The following is a 20,284-nucleotide window of genomic DNA, read 5'->3' on the forward strand; positions in this document are numbered from 1 at the left end:
ACAAATGTTTACTGTTTTCGAGCGTCCCGCAAGTCGGCATAATTTCCATATACGAAATGTGTTGGCACATTTGCCTTCAGGAGTGATGCCCATCAACCCAGTTCATCACCTTTCACTTCCTCACGGAAAGCCAATTAAACCGAGAACAGATCGTCGAATAGTTTAACAGCACAGACGCACAGTTTCAGATTAGATTAGCGTGTGTCTATGAGGCACGCGTTTATAAGGTGACGAAGTGAAAAGCGATTTAATTTAACATACTTCACCTTCTTGAATTTTCGTGGTTAATGAAACTGAAATATGATTATTCTCTCAGTTCTGAAAAAAGAGCCCGCATTTGAATATCTACCTGTTTCTGTTAGTTAGTTTAAGTGGTGTGAACATGTGAACTATGATTCATTTACATTGTAAAAGGGTAATTTCTCTATATGGAGGATGCCACTGCGGACTAATTGTTTGATGTCTGAACCAAAAAAAATAACAATAAAACAACATAAGGAAATTTTGTTTTATCATGTCATAACTAGATCCCCTCTTTTAAAATCTGTGAAAACACACTGAAGCATAAATCAGTAAATAACTGCAGCAATTAAACAACAGAACTGCAAACGGTTCCTACCTGTGGTAGAGCTGAAGTCTTCTATCTATCCAATTTCATACGCGGTGCAGATTTAAGGTACAGTGGGCTGTGAAATTTACATTACTAATACACTTCGTGTTAGTGATTTTCAAAGTAATAGTTTTCTTTTAACTAATCAACATCTGTCTAACGATTTAATTGAAGGATGAAGGATATATAAAAGTATATAGAAGTATATGTAAACATGTTTTAAATTCGTTGCATTTGAATGTGGAAAGTTGTTGTTTACTCTTTTGTTTACATTTCCTCTGAACAAGGAAGTATCTTGTTTTGAAAGGACTTCATTCATGTTCCGTAAAATATAGCAATTGACGATTATTATTACGAGTATGGAGTCATGTGGTTTTATACAACAAAGCAAAACTAATTATTTAACAACCACCAAACCAGGGAGTCTTCCTTTCACCTTTAATTCGATTAGTCACTGTGTCAGCGAATAATAATTAGCCAGGATCAATGTTATGAATATCATCCAAAAAAAAAAAAAGAAATAGAAAAAAAACAACTGCAAGACTGGACTATGATACTATGGCAAGTCATTGTAACATTTAATTGCCAGACTGGATATGTGTTGCAAATATCTGTAATTCAGTTTTGCCTAGTCAAAAAGAACATTTCAGATATCTGCAACTACGTTCTTGCTAGGACAAATCACGTCACGTTTGCCATTCATGTGTATGGCTTTTTTTATTACAGTTATCTACAATTCAGTTGCGGATATCCGCTTCGTAATTACGACTAGTCAGAAAGACGTTGCTGATATCTACACGGTTAATTCTGGATAGTCAAACGTAGCTATTAAATGTTAAAATGGCTTGCCATATAGGCGGCTACATTTCCTATAACCCTGAAGGCAACATATGGTGGTCACACGGTCAATGACGTCAGCAACGCTCGGACTGACGTAAAGAGTTAAACACATGAAACATCACCGGCTCTTTTTGAGCTTCATCTTTATCACCATACTAGTGGATGGTGGAGTGGATTTAATTGAAACGGATACGACCATTCACAGAGTATTGTACAATCCAGCTCTCCTGGATTTAAATCCGTTTCAGGGACAGTGTACTTCTGATTCAGCTAGTTAGCATTGCTAGCGTAGCTAGTGAACTTTCACCATACCTGACTGAGGTTCAACTTTAACCAACTTAAACAAACCAGCCAACCGGGCAAGTGAAGCAAACGATAACGTTGGAATCAAAGATCAGTGAGCAATAAAAGAGACAGACTTCAATCTCGGTAGCAGTGTTCGTTGCGTTATTAGCTAGCAAAGTATTTCTGGTTGAATAGCCGGGGTCCGACTTCCTTGTGTTCGAGGTCATTCTGTCGCTTTCATCGAAGCCAGCTGCTCTTGGAAACTAGTCATGAAGAGCCTTCCGTATTTCTGTCGAGGAGAGGTTATTCGAGGCTTTGGAAGAGGAAGCAAAGAACTTGGGATTCCCACCGGTAAGAATATAGTTTAGTCTATATCTCTTTGGGCTTTTCAGTTGGCTAATATATATCGCAGTGCTTACGCAGACAACGTAAACCCAGTGTACGTCGTTTTTCTACCGAACCAGAGCAAAATCAATGAATAAACTTAGAATAAACCACGTGTGGGTATTCTTATCACGGCAATCATTTCTTCTCAGGTAATTTATCAGATACTTCGTGGTTGTTCGTGCACACTGGATACATGAGCGTTAGCGACACTGGTTACGACACCTTTTCACGTAACGAGTCTCCGTTATTTGACTGAGCTAAATGTGAGTTGCGTAACGGAACTTCCCCGACGCTAAAAGCGCTGTTTTCTACCTTGTTTGTCCCTATGGATCAGATATGTTCACAAGACATTTTTTCCAAGTCAACTCTCAAGTCGTTTGACCCAAGTCAAGTCTCAAGTCTCAAATGTTGTATGAATGAACGTTCATTAGACACGTGCCATTTGGTCTTGATAAGACTGCATTGCTGTATGTTATGGACTGAAAGCATGTGCTGTATCATCAATAAATGTTATATCCTTATACACTGCAGGATCAAACTTGATCAGAGCATGGTCACTTAAGAGGGTTACTTCAATCTAATGTGAAGAAATGCCATGAAAGCTTGTTTAAAATATATAAATGTATTTTTATTTGGCTCTGCACCACAGAGTACATTAACAGACATATTAATAACTGGCTGTGTAACCAGAACTTTTCATGCATAACATATTTCAGTGCATTTTTCAGTTTTTATTTGACAGTGTCAACCTGGAATTTTATCAGGTGTCTCTGAAATTGTGAAAGTAGGCTATTTTAAAACAACAATTAGATCAACGTTAAACTACATGCACGTAGTTGGCTTCTAATTAATTTGGTAACTGTTAACCTAGGCTACTTAACCAAAGTCATTCCCAGATTGCACAGGCTGCTGCAGATCAATCGTCAGCGCCACATAGTGAACAATGAAGCTGTAATTTGCATATAGTTTACAACCCTGTTTACTTTGATTAGTTTGCTAGCGGTACCTGTTGGCACCCTTTCACAGTACAAAGACACTGACCTGTCCTTGTGCCTTTTCAGGTGCCTGATGAAGTTGGACGTAGTTGAGCCGGCAACATTTATCCTGCTACCACACACTTTGCAAGTGTCCGTTCGCTTGTTTGCTGTCTGCATGAACGCTTTATAACCAAACGTGACAACATATGGCGCAGTTCCAGATGAGCTTGACGTTGCCATGGTTGCAGTAGTTCTGATATCAGTGGCTGCACGCATGCGTGAGGCTATGTTGCGCTCAGTCTGCCATCAGCCTTGTCATACATCGGAATTAATGAAGATTGTTTACGAGTCCCAAACCTCGAGTCCAAGTCAAGTCTCAAGTCTTTTGAGAGCAAGTCTGAGGTCAAGTCTCAAGTCTTTGTTTGTGCGACTTGAGTCACTATCTCTGCTATGGATGTTGCCATAAATGTGTTATATGTAGACAAAAATGTGCTCTCGGATACTGAATATTTGTTTGAGTTCAACGAAATCTATTGAAAACCATTGTTGGTGGGCCGCTACTCCTTGTTACATGCCCCTGCTTCTTATTTTTTATTCGTACTTCTTCTGACTCTTGTCTCTGTTTTCCAGCCAACTTCCCAGACTCGGTGGTGGACAATCTTCCATCAGATATCAGCACAGGGATCTATTATGGCTGGGCTTGCGTCGGTAACGGTGATCTGTACAAAATGGTGATGAGCATTGGCTGGAACCCTTACTACAAAAATATCAAGAAATCCATGGTAAGTATAAGATAAAAGAAAGTATTCATTACAATCAAGTCGGTCTGAAATAAGATGTGCACATTTTAAATATGTTCGATAGTTCATGGTCTCAAGCTTATTGGAACCCATATAGTACATGACTACACATCCGATTATATGTGGCAGTTTAACTGAGCTGGTTTGTCTTTCTGGACTTAAATGGGTAGAAAGATTTTGAAACCATTTTAATTAGATTATTTATATAAAAAAGCTCTACTGATCAGAATAAGGCCAGGAAAACCCCACAAATCATTATAAATGGCTGTTTTTGTGTGCCCGAGGGCACTTTGGTCATCAGCTCATAATGAACCAACATGGAGTCAATGGTTGCATTTATTGCTCATTGAATGCGTCGTGTAAAGTTGGACTGCGGTTAAGTTTTATCTCGGCTCACCTTTATCGAACCCGTTCCACTAAACGTGCAGCTAAAAATTGTTCAAAGAACAAACTGAAAAGCATACAGACATGTATAAAATATTAAAAGTTTGTCAGTAAAAGTCAGCAAAGTAAGCTGCGTGCGTTGTCAGAGTTTGTATTTAAGCACCTTTTGTGAAGTTCTGGGGGGGGGGGGGGGGGGGGGGGACGACTACTGAGGTGAAAGCAGCGAGGCAATGTGATGGTGGTCATGTGTTTGGGGTCTTTTTTGCTGGTGCGGTTTGGGACCATTTGTCTCTTTAGCGGGAAGGGCCTCTGCAAATTCCCACTTGCGACACGTATCAAGAAACGTGAGGAATTTTCTTTTGGAGACTGTTGAACCTTTTTTGTTACAAAACACACTCGGCAGCTTTGCCGTTATCACAGCTGAAGGATGAGAAAGCGCCTGTGACAGACAAAACAAGAGCCCTGGAGGTGGCTTACTTTCAAACTTGTATAAGAAATGGGAGCACACTTTGTGCCAAAGCATTGTTTCAAAAGAATACAGTCGCAGGTTGAGATAGATGAGGCACATTTGAAGCAACACCACAAACTTGAGGGTAAGTTGAAAAGCACTTGTGTTCCGTGTGTGTACAAAGAACGAGGGTTTCTCTCCTGGTTTAATCAGTTTTATAACCATCTGTTTGAATTATTACATGAGTTTTCTCTCGTGGTCGGTACGCTCACATTTTTCAGCCTGTAATTTCCTGGCCCCTAACTTCAGATGCCAAAGCTAATCTTTGTACTCTCTGGTTTCATAAAACAAGAGAAATGCAGAGAAATGCTGTTCTGCGTGAAAGTTGATGCGAATGCTTTTTTTTTTTTTGGCCCTAGGAGACGCATGTGATTCACAAATTCAAAGAGGACTTTTATGGGGAGATTCTCAGTGTTGTCATGGTGGGCTACATCCGTCCAGAGAGGAGCTACGACTCACTCGGTACGCCTTGCCTTAAAGCTCCTATCTTTCACACCTTCGTATTTTAGTTGCTGTTTGGAAATGTTTTTTCCTTTTTTCTTAAATTTGTTCTCTTCTGCACATGTTTGCATGTGTCCTAACAGAGGCTCTCATTGCGGCGATCAACAGCGACATTGAGGAGGCCAAGATGAAGCTGGAGCTCCCAGAACATCGCAAACTGAAAGAGGACAACTTCTTCACCAGCACGAGCAGCTCGACTTCAGTCACACCCTCCACCACTGCCTCCACGTCTCAGACTATTCAGAACGGTCACTGACAGCAGCGCTTTGTGCACGCAGTCACACAGACCAGATGAGCACAGTTATCTACACACACAGACGGGTTGTTCATATGCACAGCCTTATTCTGAAACCTGCCAGCGGGCGTCATGGCACAACATGCATATAATCATTAACAGCCAATCTATTTTGATGTATTTTTTTTCAGTTTTCTTTGTCAGTGTTCCTGTCTGAAAGAGCTTGTTGGATTTTCTTCTTTCTTTTTGCAGTCAATTATTAGATTATTTTTCCTCATCTTTTTTTTTTTTTTGTTGTTGTTGTTTATCTTCACTGCCTCTTTGCATCTCATTGGTCCTGCTGAGCATTTTATAAGAGAGAACACTGGTAAATTGCGGATTTTGGCAAGATGTCGAACACAAAAACTGTTTTGTAACAACGATCCAAACAGACTGTAAATTCGACTCTGTGAATGTTGCCCTCATACGTTAAGATGGTTGAGAGACGGTTTCAGCAATATTATCTCTAACATACTGTGGCCACGAAGTCTCTCTACAATGGACCAGAGATTTTATGTCGTAGCATTAAAAAAAAAAAAAAAAAAAAAAAAAAGTCAAGAGTAATTCAATAACTTGCAGCATGGTTATTTATTTAATGAAAGCTGGGGGGGAGGCTTTTTTTTTTGCACTGTTTCAGCATATATTTATTTGCTGGATTTAAGTGTCTTGACGCTTGGTCGTTGATAATCTACAGAACACTAAAGTTGAATATAAGTGCAGCTTCTTCTGCTCGTGGTTCATTCAGTCCCGGTTCTAGTGACACATTGGTTGAAAAAAAAACCAACTCACCAATCCTGTTAGACAATGAAAGATGCTTTGAGCTGGAAATTATTCAACAACCCCTGATAACTCTCTTTACAGCAAATATACTACATGTATGTTTTATTCAGTGGTACTTTCCAAGTTCTGAGCAAATATATTCCAAAACAGCTGGAAATACTCCTACAACCCTGAAGTAGGAGTATTTCTTTATAGTGTGTGTGTGTGTGTGTGTGTGTGTACATCAGAGATGACATGAAATTGTCAAAGATAAAACTACAAGTCTCAACAGTTATTTGAACCCCCTGTAAAAAATAGTTTTAGGTGATAAAATATTTAAATCTGCATATGTGATTATTGGATTGTTAAGATTCATTATTTTTGTTTATTGAAGTGTTAAATAGGCAGTGAACGAATGTTGAGTCTTCCTTTCACCTTTATGTAGAATGAATATTGAATGTCCTGTTTTTCCACTGACGGCTTCTCTTCTTCTGCTTTCACTTTCTCAACGGCCACCTGAAAGTGGCGTGATCGGATGCGTCGCTTCGTCAAAACCTCTGAGATTTAAAGAGGGAAGCGCTCGGAACCCTGAAATGTTTCACTTTACTGCGTCGCTGCGGTGAGGCTCATGTTCTCCGGTCCCATTTGTTGAAATAATTCGCTGTAGTTTACACGGGGATCAGGGTCACTGCACACTCACTGAAAGCTCTGTCTTCATCCATTTGTTTTACATCCGTTTATTCAATAAAAAAAAATGTATCAAATATATTTAAAAGTACATTTTTGGTGTTTTTACGTGTAAAAAAGAAAAAAATGTAAATCATGCTTCAGGAAAAATGAACCATATGGAAAATATTTGTGGCCTTGCTGTTTTGGGACTTTTTTTCTGTTTTATTGTTTGTTGTGAGGCAGAAGGCCAGAGGTAAGCTCACCTCCCAGCGTTATGTCGGATTTCTGAGATGACTCACTGACTTTCACAATGACTTTATTTGCAGACTCTAACTTCTGCACCAGATATCGTCTGGGCTGTAAAAACTTATTTTTTTCGTCTTATTTTTTTGAGCAACACTGTTGATGCAACAGTGTTGCTCAAAATTTTGTGAATACTATCAAATTTTATACATTTGAGTAAAGATGTGATGTGGAACACACCTGGATTTTTACACAAATCCCTGTCACACTTTTTAAAGAGTAAAATGAACACTAAACCTTTTTAGACCTGGACTAGACTTAGACAAGTCATTTCTCTACTGAGAGAAATGGCATTACATACTGTATCTGAGGATGAAAATTCAGTGTGTTTTTTTTTTTTATTCAAAGAACTGAAAACTTCCCAAAATGTTCACTTTAAAGAAAAGTTCCATTAGATTTGATCTAAATTAGATGTATATTACGTTGGTGGAGAAAGGTAGCACCACATTCGGGGATGAGAACCTGTCGTATATCTGAAACATGGCGGTGGTGGTGCTGTCATGCTTCAGGCATTTTTAGTTGTTTGCGTACAGGTTCGGATGCAGAGGTGTTACCAAAGCTTAATCAGCTTACCAAGAATAAAGTCAATGTAATAATATGGCCAAGTCAAAGTTCTGATACAAAAAGGCATGTTGTTGAAGGGCATAAAGTGGGAATTCATTTGAGGAAACTCAGCAACATCCCAGAGTTGTATTTACTACTGCTCAAGAGTTCCTCGGTCAAGGCTCACAATCTGCATCCGCTGAGGAACTCTGCTACTCGTTAAACTGAATCATTTTCCTCAATAAAGGTGTCTCTTTGTGGTATTGGGTTCTCTACAGCTATTACAAAGACTTGTAATTATCGGATTAAGGTAGAGGTCACATTCAGTGAGGAACACATTTAACTTGTTTCTCAGAACAAGAAGATCATGCTCGTTCACTAAAAAGATGTCTGCTCATTCTGATGAGATTAACATGTCTTACAATCAACTGTCATTGTACTTTGTTGTAAGACAAATGTTACACAATCTTACATCCACTAGCTCTACTTCAGTCACACCCTCCACCACTGCCTCCACGTCTCAGACTATTAAGAACGGTCACTGAGAGCAGCGCTTTGTCCAAGCACTCACACAGACCATATGAGCACAGTTGTCTACACTGTCTATACTTTTTACGTTTAAAAAGAAAAAATGCAAATCATGCTTCAGGAAAAATGAACCATATAGAAAATATTTGTGGCCTTGCTGTTTTGCATCCACAGTTGAGACTGTGTGAATGCGGTTGTTCCAGTTAGCTTCTGTTTTCTTAAGCTATACAATTGCAATGATCCACATCTTCCCTTGGTGCTCCTTAAAGGAACTGTGAGGTTGAATACTGTCAGCGAAACAGATCCCATTGTGGTCCTCGACACAACCTAAACAATTAAGTGCATTTTACATCAAATTTGATTGATTTTTTATCAACTGACAGCCTCTTTACATAACCCAGACATAACAAGTTCAACCGGAATGAGCCATTTGTATCTGGCAAAGCGAGATTGATGCATGTTTCATACAGAGAAGTGAGTAAAGGGCTTGACAAAAAGTGAGTTGGAAAAAAAAAAAGTCATTCACGAAGGCAGAAATTAAATGCAAACGGAAAGAAAATAACAAAAACTACGAAATTATGAACCATCTCAAAGGGTTATAGGCTAGTTTGAAAAAGTGATCAAATAAGTGCAAGTGCCATACAACTTTAAATGATATATTTGAATATATTTATGTATTGTTTTTGAACAACCACTGCTAAAATGTTGTCAAATGAACAATGGAATTAAAAAAAAAGAAGAAATAAAAGTATCTCAGACCTATTTATTAACACCCAATACTGACATTTGATTACAGCCTCACACACTTATGTGGCCGCCCAGAGGCTTCTTGGATCCGTCTGCTTTGCTTTAATCGCAACATTTCCTCAAATAAAACAGAAAGCCATAAGAGTTAAGTTCCTACAACCTCAGTGAACAAAGAAATGATGTAAAAAGGGTCTAATTGTTTCCAGCGTCTTTACCACGGTGGCAGAGTCAGGAGAGCAACCTGAGAACATCTGAAATGCTATTGTGAAAAAACCTTAAAGTTCTCGTATCAGCACTTTTTGACGCCGTAGTTTACTGTTGAGCTGTAAGTACGAATGGAGAAATTGTCTTTTGTGACAGGAAATGTAGTAGCGGTGCTCGAAAAACAGGTTGGGGTGGGTTTTACTTGGGAATGGGGTGAGGCAGGGATTATGAAGTGATGACAAATCACTTTCCGTTCTTATGAAACTCTAAAGGAAAAGTTCATTTACCGTTTCACAAATGATCCTTAATTAAGAGCTTAATAGTTGAATCTTCTTCAAGTGTGATACGCAGTCCCGTTAAATAAAGGTACAGAGCAAAATTATGACATTACAACACTTTGAGCTGCAGTTAAATCTTGCATTTGATATCATGTTTGTGATCTACAAAGTAAGTAAGAAGCCCAACCAAAGAACCAGTCTGCATAATCCAACACTAAACCTTTTTATTGTTTGTTGTGAGGCAGAAGGCCAGAGGTAAGCTCACCTCCCAGCGTTATGTCGGATTTCTGAGATGACTCACTGACTTTCACAATGACTTTATTTGCAGACTCTAACTTCTGGGCCAGATATCGTCTGGGCTGTAAAACCTTTTTTTTTTTCCGTCTGTGTCCAATGCATCAACAGTGTTGCTCAAAATTTTGTGAATACTATCAAATTTTCAACATTTGAGCAAAGATGTGATGTGGAACGCACCTGGATTTTTAAAAATGTAAAATGAACACTAAACCTTTTTAGACCTGGACTAGACTTAGACAAGTCATTTCTCTACTGAGAGAAATGGCATTACATACTGTATCTGAGGATGAAAATTCAGTGTCTGCTCATTTTGATGCGATTAACAGGTCTTACAATCAACTGTCATTTTACTTTGTTGTAAGACAAATGTTACACAATCTTATATCCACCAGAATGATGGAACACTTTCAGTTCACAGTGTGACTAAGAGCCAGGGTGCGGGGGAAAAAATGATGGCGTGCCGGCCATAGTTCCTAGCTGAATACAAATAACCCTGCTTTAACCTAGAAATGTGCTAAAAGTCGGAAGGAATACAGCTTAAAAAAAGGATTCATTAAAGATCAAGGGAGTTTATTACATTGATGTTTGGTTTCCAAACCAAGTAATACATTCACAACAAATTAAACTGCAGAAATAGGAGAAAAGCCGTGTCCATCCACTGAAGGTCTTTTTTGTTTTCTTTTCACCTAAATGAGTAGCTCTCATCGTCATACTCTAGCTCCATGTCATCCTCATCCAACAGTCCATACTTAAATTTACGATACACCGTGCCATCTTTTGTCATGTACACAATATCCTCATCATCATCTTCTTCCTCTTTATTTTCACACTCAATTGTTTTGTCACTGTACTCCCCAAACAAAGAGGTGGTGGCTTGTGACACATGTTGTTCACTGGTGTCCAGTTTCTCATACCCTCCAGCTCTGGTTTTGTGAGTGATGGCGGCAGTTTTAGATCGAGCACTGAGGAAGAGGAAGATCCCTCCGCCCAAAGACACGATGACCACAACACAAACAGTGACAAAGAGCTTAGCCGTGCTGCCTAAATCGTCAGCCATCACCATCACAAAGTTGACACTGAGCATGCACTCCACTGGAAAGAAGAAGAAGAAAGAAGAAGAGGTTACATTACATTACATGGACCAATATGTATGCGATCTGTCTTTTTTTTGTGTATTTATGTAATTATGATTCACACCCATGATTAATTTTGCACTTTTATGTAGGGAATTTTGACGCCCAGTTACACATGTCAAAACATTTAATTAATGTAAACTTATCTGACAAAAGAAAAGAAAAAAGAAAGCTGATTCAATTCTTTGTACATTCACTTATTCACATATTCAACATGTTTCCATGATTAAGCATGCGTACTGTTTTTGTGCACAAATACAGCAACTTCCTCAGGAGTTTGCACTGATAAATGTCACCAGAGGTCTCATTGCACCTTCAGCGTTACAGTGTTCATCTTGTTTACCTGTTGATGACTTGCAATCGCAGCACTCCCTGGGTATCGGTTTATCATTTTGCAGTGTCTCATTTCCACAGCAGCTCAAGCAACGGCCATCGTCAGACAAGATCTGGCTGGCAGGGCACAGAGTGCAGTCCCTCATGCTGGGACCATGGCAGCCCTCGCAAGACGGGTCGCAAGCTTTACAATTTGCTTTCTCACTCTCTGAATCCTGGAGCAACAACAGAATACAGATTAGATTGCAGCTCCGGACTCGTGTGAGTGTGTTTGACCTGCGGATACTTCACCAAATCTTGACGCAAATCTTGTTTTTATTTTTTTATGCAGCAAATGTTTGTGTTGATGAAACACCTCTTGTACATAAAGTAACACAAAAGCTGTCTGTCACCTGTGAGGCAGCATAGAAGCCTACAAAACAAGGGTTGTAACAGATGCCTCTCTTGAAGTCAAAGCCATCATAACAGGAGAGGCAGGCGAGAGCGCCCTCACCTGTTAGGAGAGGGATATAACACAAAGAAGAAGGCGTAAACATATGACTGAGCTGGAATTTCCAAATAAAAAAAGCACAACAACTGAATCAAAAAGCCCAGCAGAAGTACATCATTTAATGGGTATGTTGCTCTGTTTTTGCCCCCTAACGTTATAATCAACATTCATTCTTGCTACAATTTCAGAACGGGCCTAATAAAGAAGTGCTTTGCTACAGAAAAAGTTTACCTAATTTTCTTGTTTCGATTTATAGACACGTGTTAACTTCTCACCACATCTCATATCCCAAAAATACAAACAAGCTGGGCAAATAATAAGAATGATAATACAGAAAGCCCCAACAGGCTTCCGTTACCGCTGCAGGTCTTGCAGGTAGGGTGACACTTGTGACAGGTGGTAGACTGTCTGCCTTTGTAGTAGCCTGGAGGGCAGCTCTTCAGGCACTGGCCCCACTGCCCCAGGTAGACGTAGCCCTCTCGGCAACTCAGGCAGTTTCTGTTACTACTACCTGAACACTGGCTGCAGGAGGGATCGCATCGCTCACAAACCATGGTGGCCATGTTGCCAAAGTGACTAAAAAAAGAGGAAGAACAATTGATAGGTGTCAGTAGACTAGTGGGAAGGCTTTCGTTCAGTTCTGTTGTGTGTCCTCTAACCTCTCTGAGCAGGTTTCAACACAGCTGCTGCCCTGCTTGAAAAACCCAGGTTTACAGGTGACGCACTGCACACTATGATGGCCAACACAGGACTGACAGCTTCGGTGGCAGCGCTCACACACACGCTCATCCTTGTCCTCAGCATAGTAACCCACAGGGCACTCTTTCACACAGGTGTTGTCTGATGGACACACACACAAAGTCGAGATCTTTAAAGTTAAAAAGACTGGAAGCACACCTGAATGAACACAAACTGCAACTCTGGCATTTTGAAGACTCACTCAGCAGGAAGCGTGGCTCGTTGCAGCTGAGGCAGTGGTCTTTTCCTGGCCCGGAGCAGCGATTGCACAGTGTGTGGCACTGTTGGCATTCCCCGTTCTGATTCACGTATGTGTCCGGGGCGCACTGACTGTACCACACACAGTGTCCGCTGGCGTCTTTCTGCCTGTTGGTATCACAGCTGAGGCAGTTCGACGGCCCGTGTCCTGAGCAGGTCAGACATGACTTGTCACAGTCTGCGAAAAAAATAAGAAGCCTTTTTTTTCTTTTTTACACACATTACAGATGCATTAATATTAGGAGTATTACTGTGAGATCAGTTTTCAAGTTCCACACCTCTGCATTCATTGGTATTCTTTTCATAGAACGTATTGTTTGGACACTCAGACAGACACTCTCCATTGTAACGCACAGCTTTCGGGTTGCGACACACTTCACAGTCATCAATGTCCGGTCCGTCACATGAGGCACAATCAGCGTGACACCGCACGCACTCCTGCTGCTTCTCACTGGCAAAGTATCCAGTAGGACAATCATTCACACATTTATCCTCATGGAGGTAGTAGTATTGTGAACACTCTGGGAGACAGAAGAAAAGAATATGCAAGTTAATAACAGAGAGCTTGTACTGAAATCCAGGCTCTTAATCAAAATTTTCAATAGGACAACAGGACTTTTCAAGAATTTATTAACTTAAACTGTTTTATCATCAACCTATACTGAGTCTCCGAAGTCTTTAGAAGCAAATGAAATATTATACAGTTGATTCAGTGTGGGCTTTTATTTGTGTTTCGTTTATTTTACTGTCGAGAAAATACAACAAGTTGAATTCAGGTTTAGAAGTTAAAAAAAGTCTATTTATAAATGATGTATGCCTATCATCTTGCTTTTCATAACATGCATGTACTCAGGCGCCAGGACTCTGGCCAGTTTGGCATACATGATTGAGACTATTGTCATGTACAAGCAACTCACTCATTTTCTTAAACTCTAAAGTCCCACTGCTCAAAAGCTGATATTGGAGCTGTTATCCCACTGAATATGAACATTTCTACATAAAGGGACAAAATGCAGAAAAATCTATGTAATCATTTAGTTTTTTGTCCAGACATTTTTTAGCATTTTCAGGCACTTGGAAAGAAAATGTCTAAAATACACATTTTTATGTTTATATTGTTACATTTTGTCTCTATATGCAAATCAATGCATATCTAATTTGTTAGATATTATCCTAAAGCCATGAAACTTGCTATTGATGCCTGGAAAAATGCTTCAAAAAACATTTTGTCAATTGTCCGTAAACCTGTTAAGAGGATTTTCTATTGAAACGCCGTCAATAAGATTTTTTTTCCCCCGAGTTCACATACTTTGTGAGTATATTTCCTGATCCCCGTCAGGTTAAAATTTTACCCTATTCAACAGCCTTGTCTCACATTAACTGAATATTTTCCCCTTAATATTTTCCAAGCAAGACAAATTTATGAAACAAATTTCATGGATAAATATAAATGTTTTTGCAAAAAGCTTTAAATTCCGTATTCAAAAGCAAATCAAAATAGCATCGAAAAAAGACATTTTTCAAACAAAATATATAAAAGTGGAGACATGAGCCAACAAAGGTCCAGCAGGAGCTAATGCCAGGAGATGGCAGTATAATGATTAAAAGTGATCTCACCTTGTTCGGTTTAAGGCGGGAGTATGGTTAAGCTAACAAGAAACAGCCCTTAACCTTTTACTGGTTTGTTTTTCTTATCCAGGATTCACTTCTATAACACGATGCAGCCAAGTAGAACGATTTCAGTTTGTCCTTCGTGTTAACCATTTCTAACCTGGTCAAAGCAATCCTGTCCATTGAGATAATCAGTTGACTTTTTATCAAGTCAAATAATCTTTCAATTCCCAAAAAGCTAAGCACTAAAGCCTTGTGTATTATATGAAATCCAATCATAATGATATTCAATATGTCTAAAATACACACAAAGGTATCACCACTGAAACTAATCCTGACAAATGATGGTTTTGTATATCCTGTATTCATGTTAATCATTTCTGCTATGTTTTTGCTGTGGTTCCTACTACCGGCCCCCCTTCTGCTGTTAAATTTAGGCTGAACCACTCGCAGAGGAGGGAGCAGAGAAGGATCTCTCTGTCCTTGCTGATTATCTCTCTCGTGCATCCTCTTCATGTTCCACCTCTCTTCAGCCACTTCAATTCTAAATTAAATCACATTTCCAGTCTGCATCTCTTTAATCTTCCTCCTCACATCCTCCATCATTCAACCCTTCACTACCTATCTGAGCGCACTTACTCTTACACAGGTCGTCCTCATTGCACTTGCTACAGTGATCTGAGCAGTGATGGCATTCTGTGTTGTTGGCATAATAGCCCTCTGGACATTGGGACTTGCAGGAGTGGTCCAGCAGCAGCAACGGTTTCTCACAGCTCAGACAGTGGGAGGGACTTTCCTTGCAGGATCCACACTCTGGGACACACGGTTGGCATGCATCATTTCGAGGAAACCCTCTTTGAATGAGGAAGAGAGAGGTGTCAGTGCTAATGTGTGGCGTGTGTTTATGTACAAATTAAGAAATGAGACAACATGAGAGGCACCTCTGACATTCAGTCACACACACTCCCTCTTGCAGATAAAGTCCTTGGCCACAGTGCTGACAGACTTGGGCTTCCTGACATGTGATACACCCCTTCAAGCAGTCCTCACACTTGCCAGATGTCTTGCTGCCAAATGTACCAGATGGACAGTGAGACACACAAGTCTGATGAGCAGTCAAAAATCGACCTAAAGGGAGGGGGGAGAAAAAAAATATTAACAGCTATACAAGAAAAAAAAAAATAGCTGGATAAAAAGGTTGTCAGCAGTTTTGCAGTTGTGTGAATGTTCGTCTTTCCTTTGAAGCATGTCATGACATGCAATCAAGGTAGATGCTGATCTTTATCACCTTTACACACACCGCCACCTGATAAAAATATTTGTGCTGTGATGGAATTTTTTCCAGTAGCTTATGACAAGACTAAACCTTTCCTGGTTTCCAAGGCACTCTAACCCAACCTATAGGTGAAATAAGTGTACCTGCGTGGCAGCTGCTGCAGTCCTCATTCCCTGCAGCAAAGCACGTCTCACAGGATGAGTGACACAGCTCACATTCATCCTGACCTACAGGAAAAAAATAACAGAAAAATAGCACAAACTACTATGTCAGGAACTACATAACAGAAAGGAGGAAACAAGAAGAGAAGCATCAGAGAGGAACAGAATACAGACTCAACAATGAGTTATTGTGTACATATATATTTCATGGCAACGTGTCTGAACGGACAGCTGGATTCGCATTCTCATTTCAGTTTATCGTTAAGAGAAGAAAGCACAGGGTCAGCTCCACAATTTCAAAATCAGAGATATGCCTTTGCGTTCAAACCAAAACAGAAGGTCAGTGTTGATAGCATTTATTACCGAAGTGAAATTAACATGTGCCATACTGTTTCTGAAGAGTTTCTCAGGACAAGCTGCGAGTTGTCTGCCCTCTAAACACTCCCCGTTGCTCAGAGTGACCTCATCTTCGCAGGAGTCACAATCATCATATCGCGGCCCTCCGCAGCTGCGGCAGTTGTGGTGACAAGGCTCACACTCTTGACTCTCCTTGTCCACAAAGAAACCTTCGTCACAATGATCCACACACTCTCCATCTGGGCAGACAAAAAAGTACCACTATTTCCTCCGTACGCCTTCAAAAATGATATATATTTTCTTTCATGAAAGATATATTTTTGCTTCTCTGAAACCAACAAGTGGGGGCTTTCACTCTGATGCACTTAAAAGACATTAAAAGATACCATCTGAAAACCATACTAACACAGTGAAACTACTCTTTCTGGTAATGTTACAGCACCTAAAGGTACAGCGCTACATTCCTGCAAACATGTCTTAAGAATACTGAATCCCTATATACGCGGGGTTAACTATCTAATATTTCAAGCATAAGACAGTTTACACATAAATAGTAAAAATGTTACCAGAGACATAGAATCCATCAATACACCAGTAGCACTGGGACTGGTCACAGATTTCACAATGTTTATCTTCACATGGAGCACAAACCATGGTTTGGTTCATACTGTAGGTCCGATCTGGACAAGACTTATGACAGTCAGTGTCTAACCTGAGAAACAGAAAGAGTAGCGTCAATATGAGGCCATAGTGTTGGAGTTTGGGCTGTGATTCAACCAATCAGTCATCTAAAGAGACTTACTGATAGTACCCATCTTCACATTCTAAGCAAACTGTTCGCTGCTCCTGTTCCTCTGAATCCTCTGTGGTGACAAGCAAAGAGTAAAAAACAAACAAAAAAAAAAACATTACCACATGTGAATTTTGTTTTAATATTAATTGCTGCAAGTTTTAATATATAAACCTGTGGGGCGGAGCAGCCATCATCATTCCACTGCTGCCATCTGTTATCGTCAGTGGCTTCTGTTATGTTTAAGATCTTTGTTTGCTGCGTGTCGCCCACGTTACGCCTTTTACTTGTGTTCTTCAGCCATATCTTAAAGAATCATGATTTATAGACCACCTGTGCATAGATTTATAGACACCCCCCCCCCATAACATAATCACCAGATTTTAGGCACCATATGTATGCAGCACGTTCATTTTTGTCTGAAGCCAGTTTCTTTTAACACCAGCAGGAGGCACTCCAGCAACACATGTAAAATGTGTTCAGTTTACTGTCACAGGCTGAGACCAATCAGCTGTATGTGTAAAAATCAGTAAAAAAAAAAAAAGAAAAGAAAAAGTAAATCAACCCTAGAAGCCCTCACAGAATCTGAACCATCTTTTAGATTGTCTTCTCTCAAACAGGTCAAATGCTGCTGTGTTCTGCTCCATGTGTGTGTGCTGTTTGCTCTTATTGCCCTCCAGGCTTACTTTTCCTCAATACATAGACAAGTCAAATGTGAGAGATAGTTTAAGGTATTTCTTTTTGTTCTTTTCTATTTTTTCGTCTCATTAACCAACTAGAAATCCCAGTGGATACTAATAACTAATTCAGGTGAGTGTTAGACTGTTTTTGTACACACACCAAAAGAAGGAAGCTCATTTTCTTCAAACTAATTAATTCCTGCTGTCAATCAAAGCCATCCATCTGATAACTGAGGAAAACCATGCTGTCATCCCCTTGTCCAACGATGTCAAAACATCTCCAAGGACAGAGAAAGCAAGCAGTGTGGCAAAGAAAAAGGAATAAAGGATTAGACAGGAGGGAGAGAAGGTAAAAGATGGCTGAAAAAGTCGCATCTGCAGGATTTCCTTTGGGACATTCATCCCCTCCAGAAAAGCCTCCACTGACCCCCACACCTCATTCCTCTTGCTGTCTCCTTCCAGCACCCACAACTTAACGCTGCACTGGTTTGCGCTTCAGTGCAGTCGACAAGCCACTACCTGTGAAAGCAATTACTCATACAGAGAGGGACTGGATGAAAGGAAAGGTGGGAGGAACAGAGGTATAGAAGAAGAGAGCTCAAGTGAGGAGCCGGAAATCATGCCTCCAGGCTGTGTCTATGAGAGAGAAAATAGTGCCCGCATAAATATTAACTGTGCAAGCCAGAGGAAGGGGAATTCAGCTGCCATACACATACCAAAGTATTCACTCGTGGACTGTGCAAAAAATGTGCCTAAATATGGCTAGACATGCCAAGATTTACGAGACACATAATATGCTCACACGTAATCACACTTTAAGCTGGCTTCGGTTACATTAAAAGTAAAGTTGAACATAGTCAAAAGTGGCGATGGATGAACTCATCACTCAAAATCATCCCTTCAGATAAATAAATTGACATCCAGCGAGTTGTTTGTCCAGAAATTCCCTCCAAAATAGGTCACAGATATGGGGAAAAAAGAATAGTTATGTGGATATGAATAATAGAAACGAGCTGCACTCCCTCAGACCTGCTGCACCGCAGGTGAGATGAGCTTAACAGCTTCTAAGTAAAGAAGCTCTACTCGTACTGCTTTTATCAGGGGCCATACATCTCAGAAAGATCTGCTCAAACTTCTATATAAAAGAGTAAACAAATCAAAATTGCATTTGTGTGCTCTTTAACAGAAAAGGTTATGTACATGAATTCAGCAACAATCACCAACCCTTTTATGGGTTAAAAATTTAAGAAAAAAAAGCTAAAGTAAAGACTCTTCACGTTTGTCAGGTGTTGGGTTTCCACATGCAGCCAGAACACCTTCATTTCTGCTTTAAAAAAAGTAGAACCAACCGATGACCCTTACAGAGCTGCCGAAACTCATTACGAGGGGGTCATAGATTTGGGTTTTTTATATGGCATCCTTATGTATGCCCTGAAACACAACACACAAGCCAACAATGAGAGGACTCAGATAAGATATTACATTCCTTGTGAAATACATCATCTGGAGCAGAGGGCTATGCAAGACCTGTAGATCACTGTCATTCCTGAAATTACGCAGAACATGACTAATCCATGCAATGTTGGAATGTTTTCAAATGTCTAGCCAGTGATGAAGAAGTATACTAAAGTATGTTGGTAGGATTAAAAGGCAAACAACTAATAGTGAGTTAAAAGAAGTGTTCATCTTAATTTGATGGAGATGATAGAACTTACAAGAAGCAGGCATACTTTATCACAGATTGTCAGGCTGCTGAATTTAATGATAAGATCTCATAAAGCAGCTCCTTACACTTTGACTCACACAGCCTATTTAATAACTTCTAGGCTCCTGATCTTGCAGGCTTAATCTAAATTGTACTGTGGAAATGTAATGATTTCAGAGCATTAATTATTTGAAACTGATAAGCAACCTCTTCGGTTTTTTTTGGTCCAGCGTGTCTTAATCGTAAAAAAAAAAAAGGTCCCAATTCTGTTTTAAGATCGATATTCTAAAACACATCAAAAGAAAAGTGAGGACCTGCCAAGAATCCTGCTAATTTTTTCACATATAAGTTTTCAGACACATGATGACACCTAGTATAAGCATGCAAACAAACGCTATCAGACGCTGGCCTCAGACACTCCAAGGTTTCATCCTTATTTTAGCCTGTAGCATCATGTCAAAAGGCCAATCACCTCAAATCTCTCATCTGCTGACTTGTTTAGTGTGCAGAATTGTGTCTGGGTGGCAGGGAGGCTGTGCTCTGAGCAAGAGTGAAGAAAGATATTCCAGCCAGAATGCATAATGACATAATAACAGCCCATCTCAACCTCAGACTAGTTCAGTTCACAATAACAACTTTCAATGGTATGCAATAATCATCCCTGAGAGGAGGAAGTCTTTTCGTCTCCATGTGGCTTGAAATGAGGCTGAGATGTTAAAGCACGTAGAATCAGATTTAGGGGCGACTTGTGCTATGTGGTTTATTAACATTTCACAATGGAAAAGCCAAAGCTTGTTTTTGTGTATACAGCTCAGTCTTTGCTAACTGCAGAACAACAGCCTTGCATTTTCACAAAAG

At 39.9% G+C, this 20,284-nt stretch overlaps 2 protein-coding genes across 2 annotated transcripts in view; one reads left to right on the forward strand and one right to left on the reverse strand.

Moving 5' to 3' along the window:
* Window positions 1-1,562: 1,562 nt before the first annotated feature.
* rfk (riboflavin kinase) lies at window positions 1,563-6,737 on the forward strand. Its single transcript, XM_072387841.1, has 4 exons — window positions 1,563-2,086; window positions 3,730-3,881; window positions 5,151-5,253; window positions 5,376-6,737. Exons 1-4 carry the CDS (start codon window positions 2,005-2,007, stop codon window positions 5,546-5,548), a joined length of 510 nt encoding a protein of 169 aa, XP_072243942.1. The 5' UTR covers window positions 1,563-2,004; the 3' UTR covers window positions 5,549-6,737.
* Window positions 6,738-10,447: 3,710 nt separating this feature from the next.
* Window positions 10,448-20,284, reverse strand: part of pcsk5b (proprotein convertase subtilisin/kexin type 5b) — an 80,177-nt gene continuing 70,340 nt past the window's right edge. The window contains exons 25-37 of the mRNA XM_072387866.1: window positions 17,054-17,114; window positions 16,818-16,963; window positions 16,284-16,490; window positions 15,877-15,960; window positions 15,399-15,585; window positions 15,097-15,311; window positions 13,125-13,367; window positions 12,791-13,024; window positions 12,510-12,690; window positions 12,209-12,426; window positions 11,753-11,853; window positions 11,371-11,575; window positions 10,448-10,986 (exon numbers count right to left, since the gene is read on the reverse strand). Coding sequence (XP_072243967.1) covers window positions 10,577-10,986; window positions 11,371-11,575; window positions 11,753-11,853; window positions 12,209-12,426; window positions 12,510-12,690; window positions 12,791-13,024; window positions 13,125-13,367; window positions 15,097-15,311; window positions 15,399-15,585; window positions 15,877-15,960; window positions 16,284-16,490; window positions 16,818-16,963; window positions 17,054-17,114 — 2,492 coding nt within the window. The 3' untranslated portion in view covers window positions 10,448-10,576. The remainder of the gene's footprint in view (window positions 10,987-11,370; window positions 11,576-11,752; window positions 11,854-12,208; window positions 12,427-12,509; window positions 12,691-12,790; window positions 13,025-13,124; window positions 13,368-15,096; window positions 15,312-15,398; window positions 15,586-15,876; window positions 15,961-16,283; window positions 16,491-16,817; window positions 16,964-17,053; window positions 17,115-20,284) is intronic.

This window comes from Leuresthes tenuis, unplaced genomic scaffold (assembly GCF_036924035.1).
Source record: "Leuresthes tenuis unplaced genomic scaffold, fLeuTen1.0.hap1 SCAF_6, whole genome shotgun sequence".
Taxonomy (NCBI): Eukaryota; Metazoa; Chordata; class Actinopteri; order Atheriniformes; family Atherinopsidae; genus Leuresthes; species Leuresthes tenuis.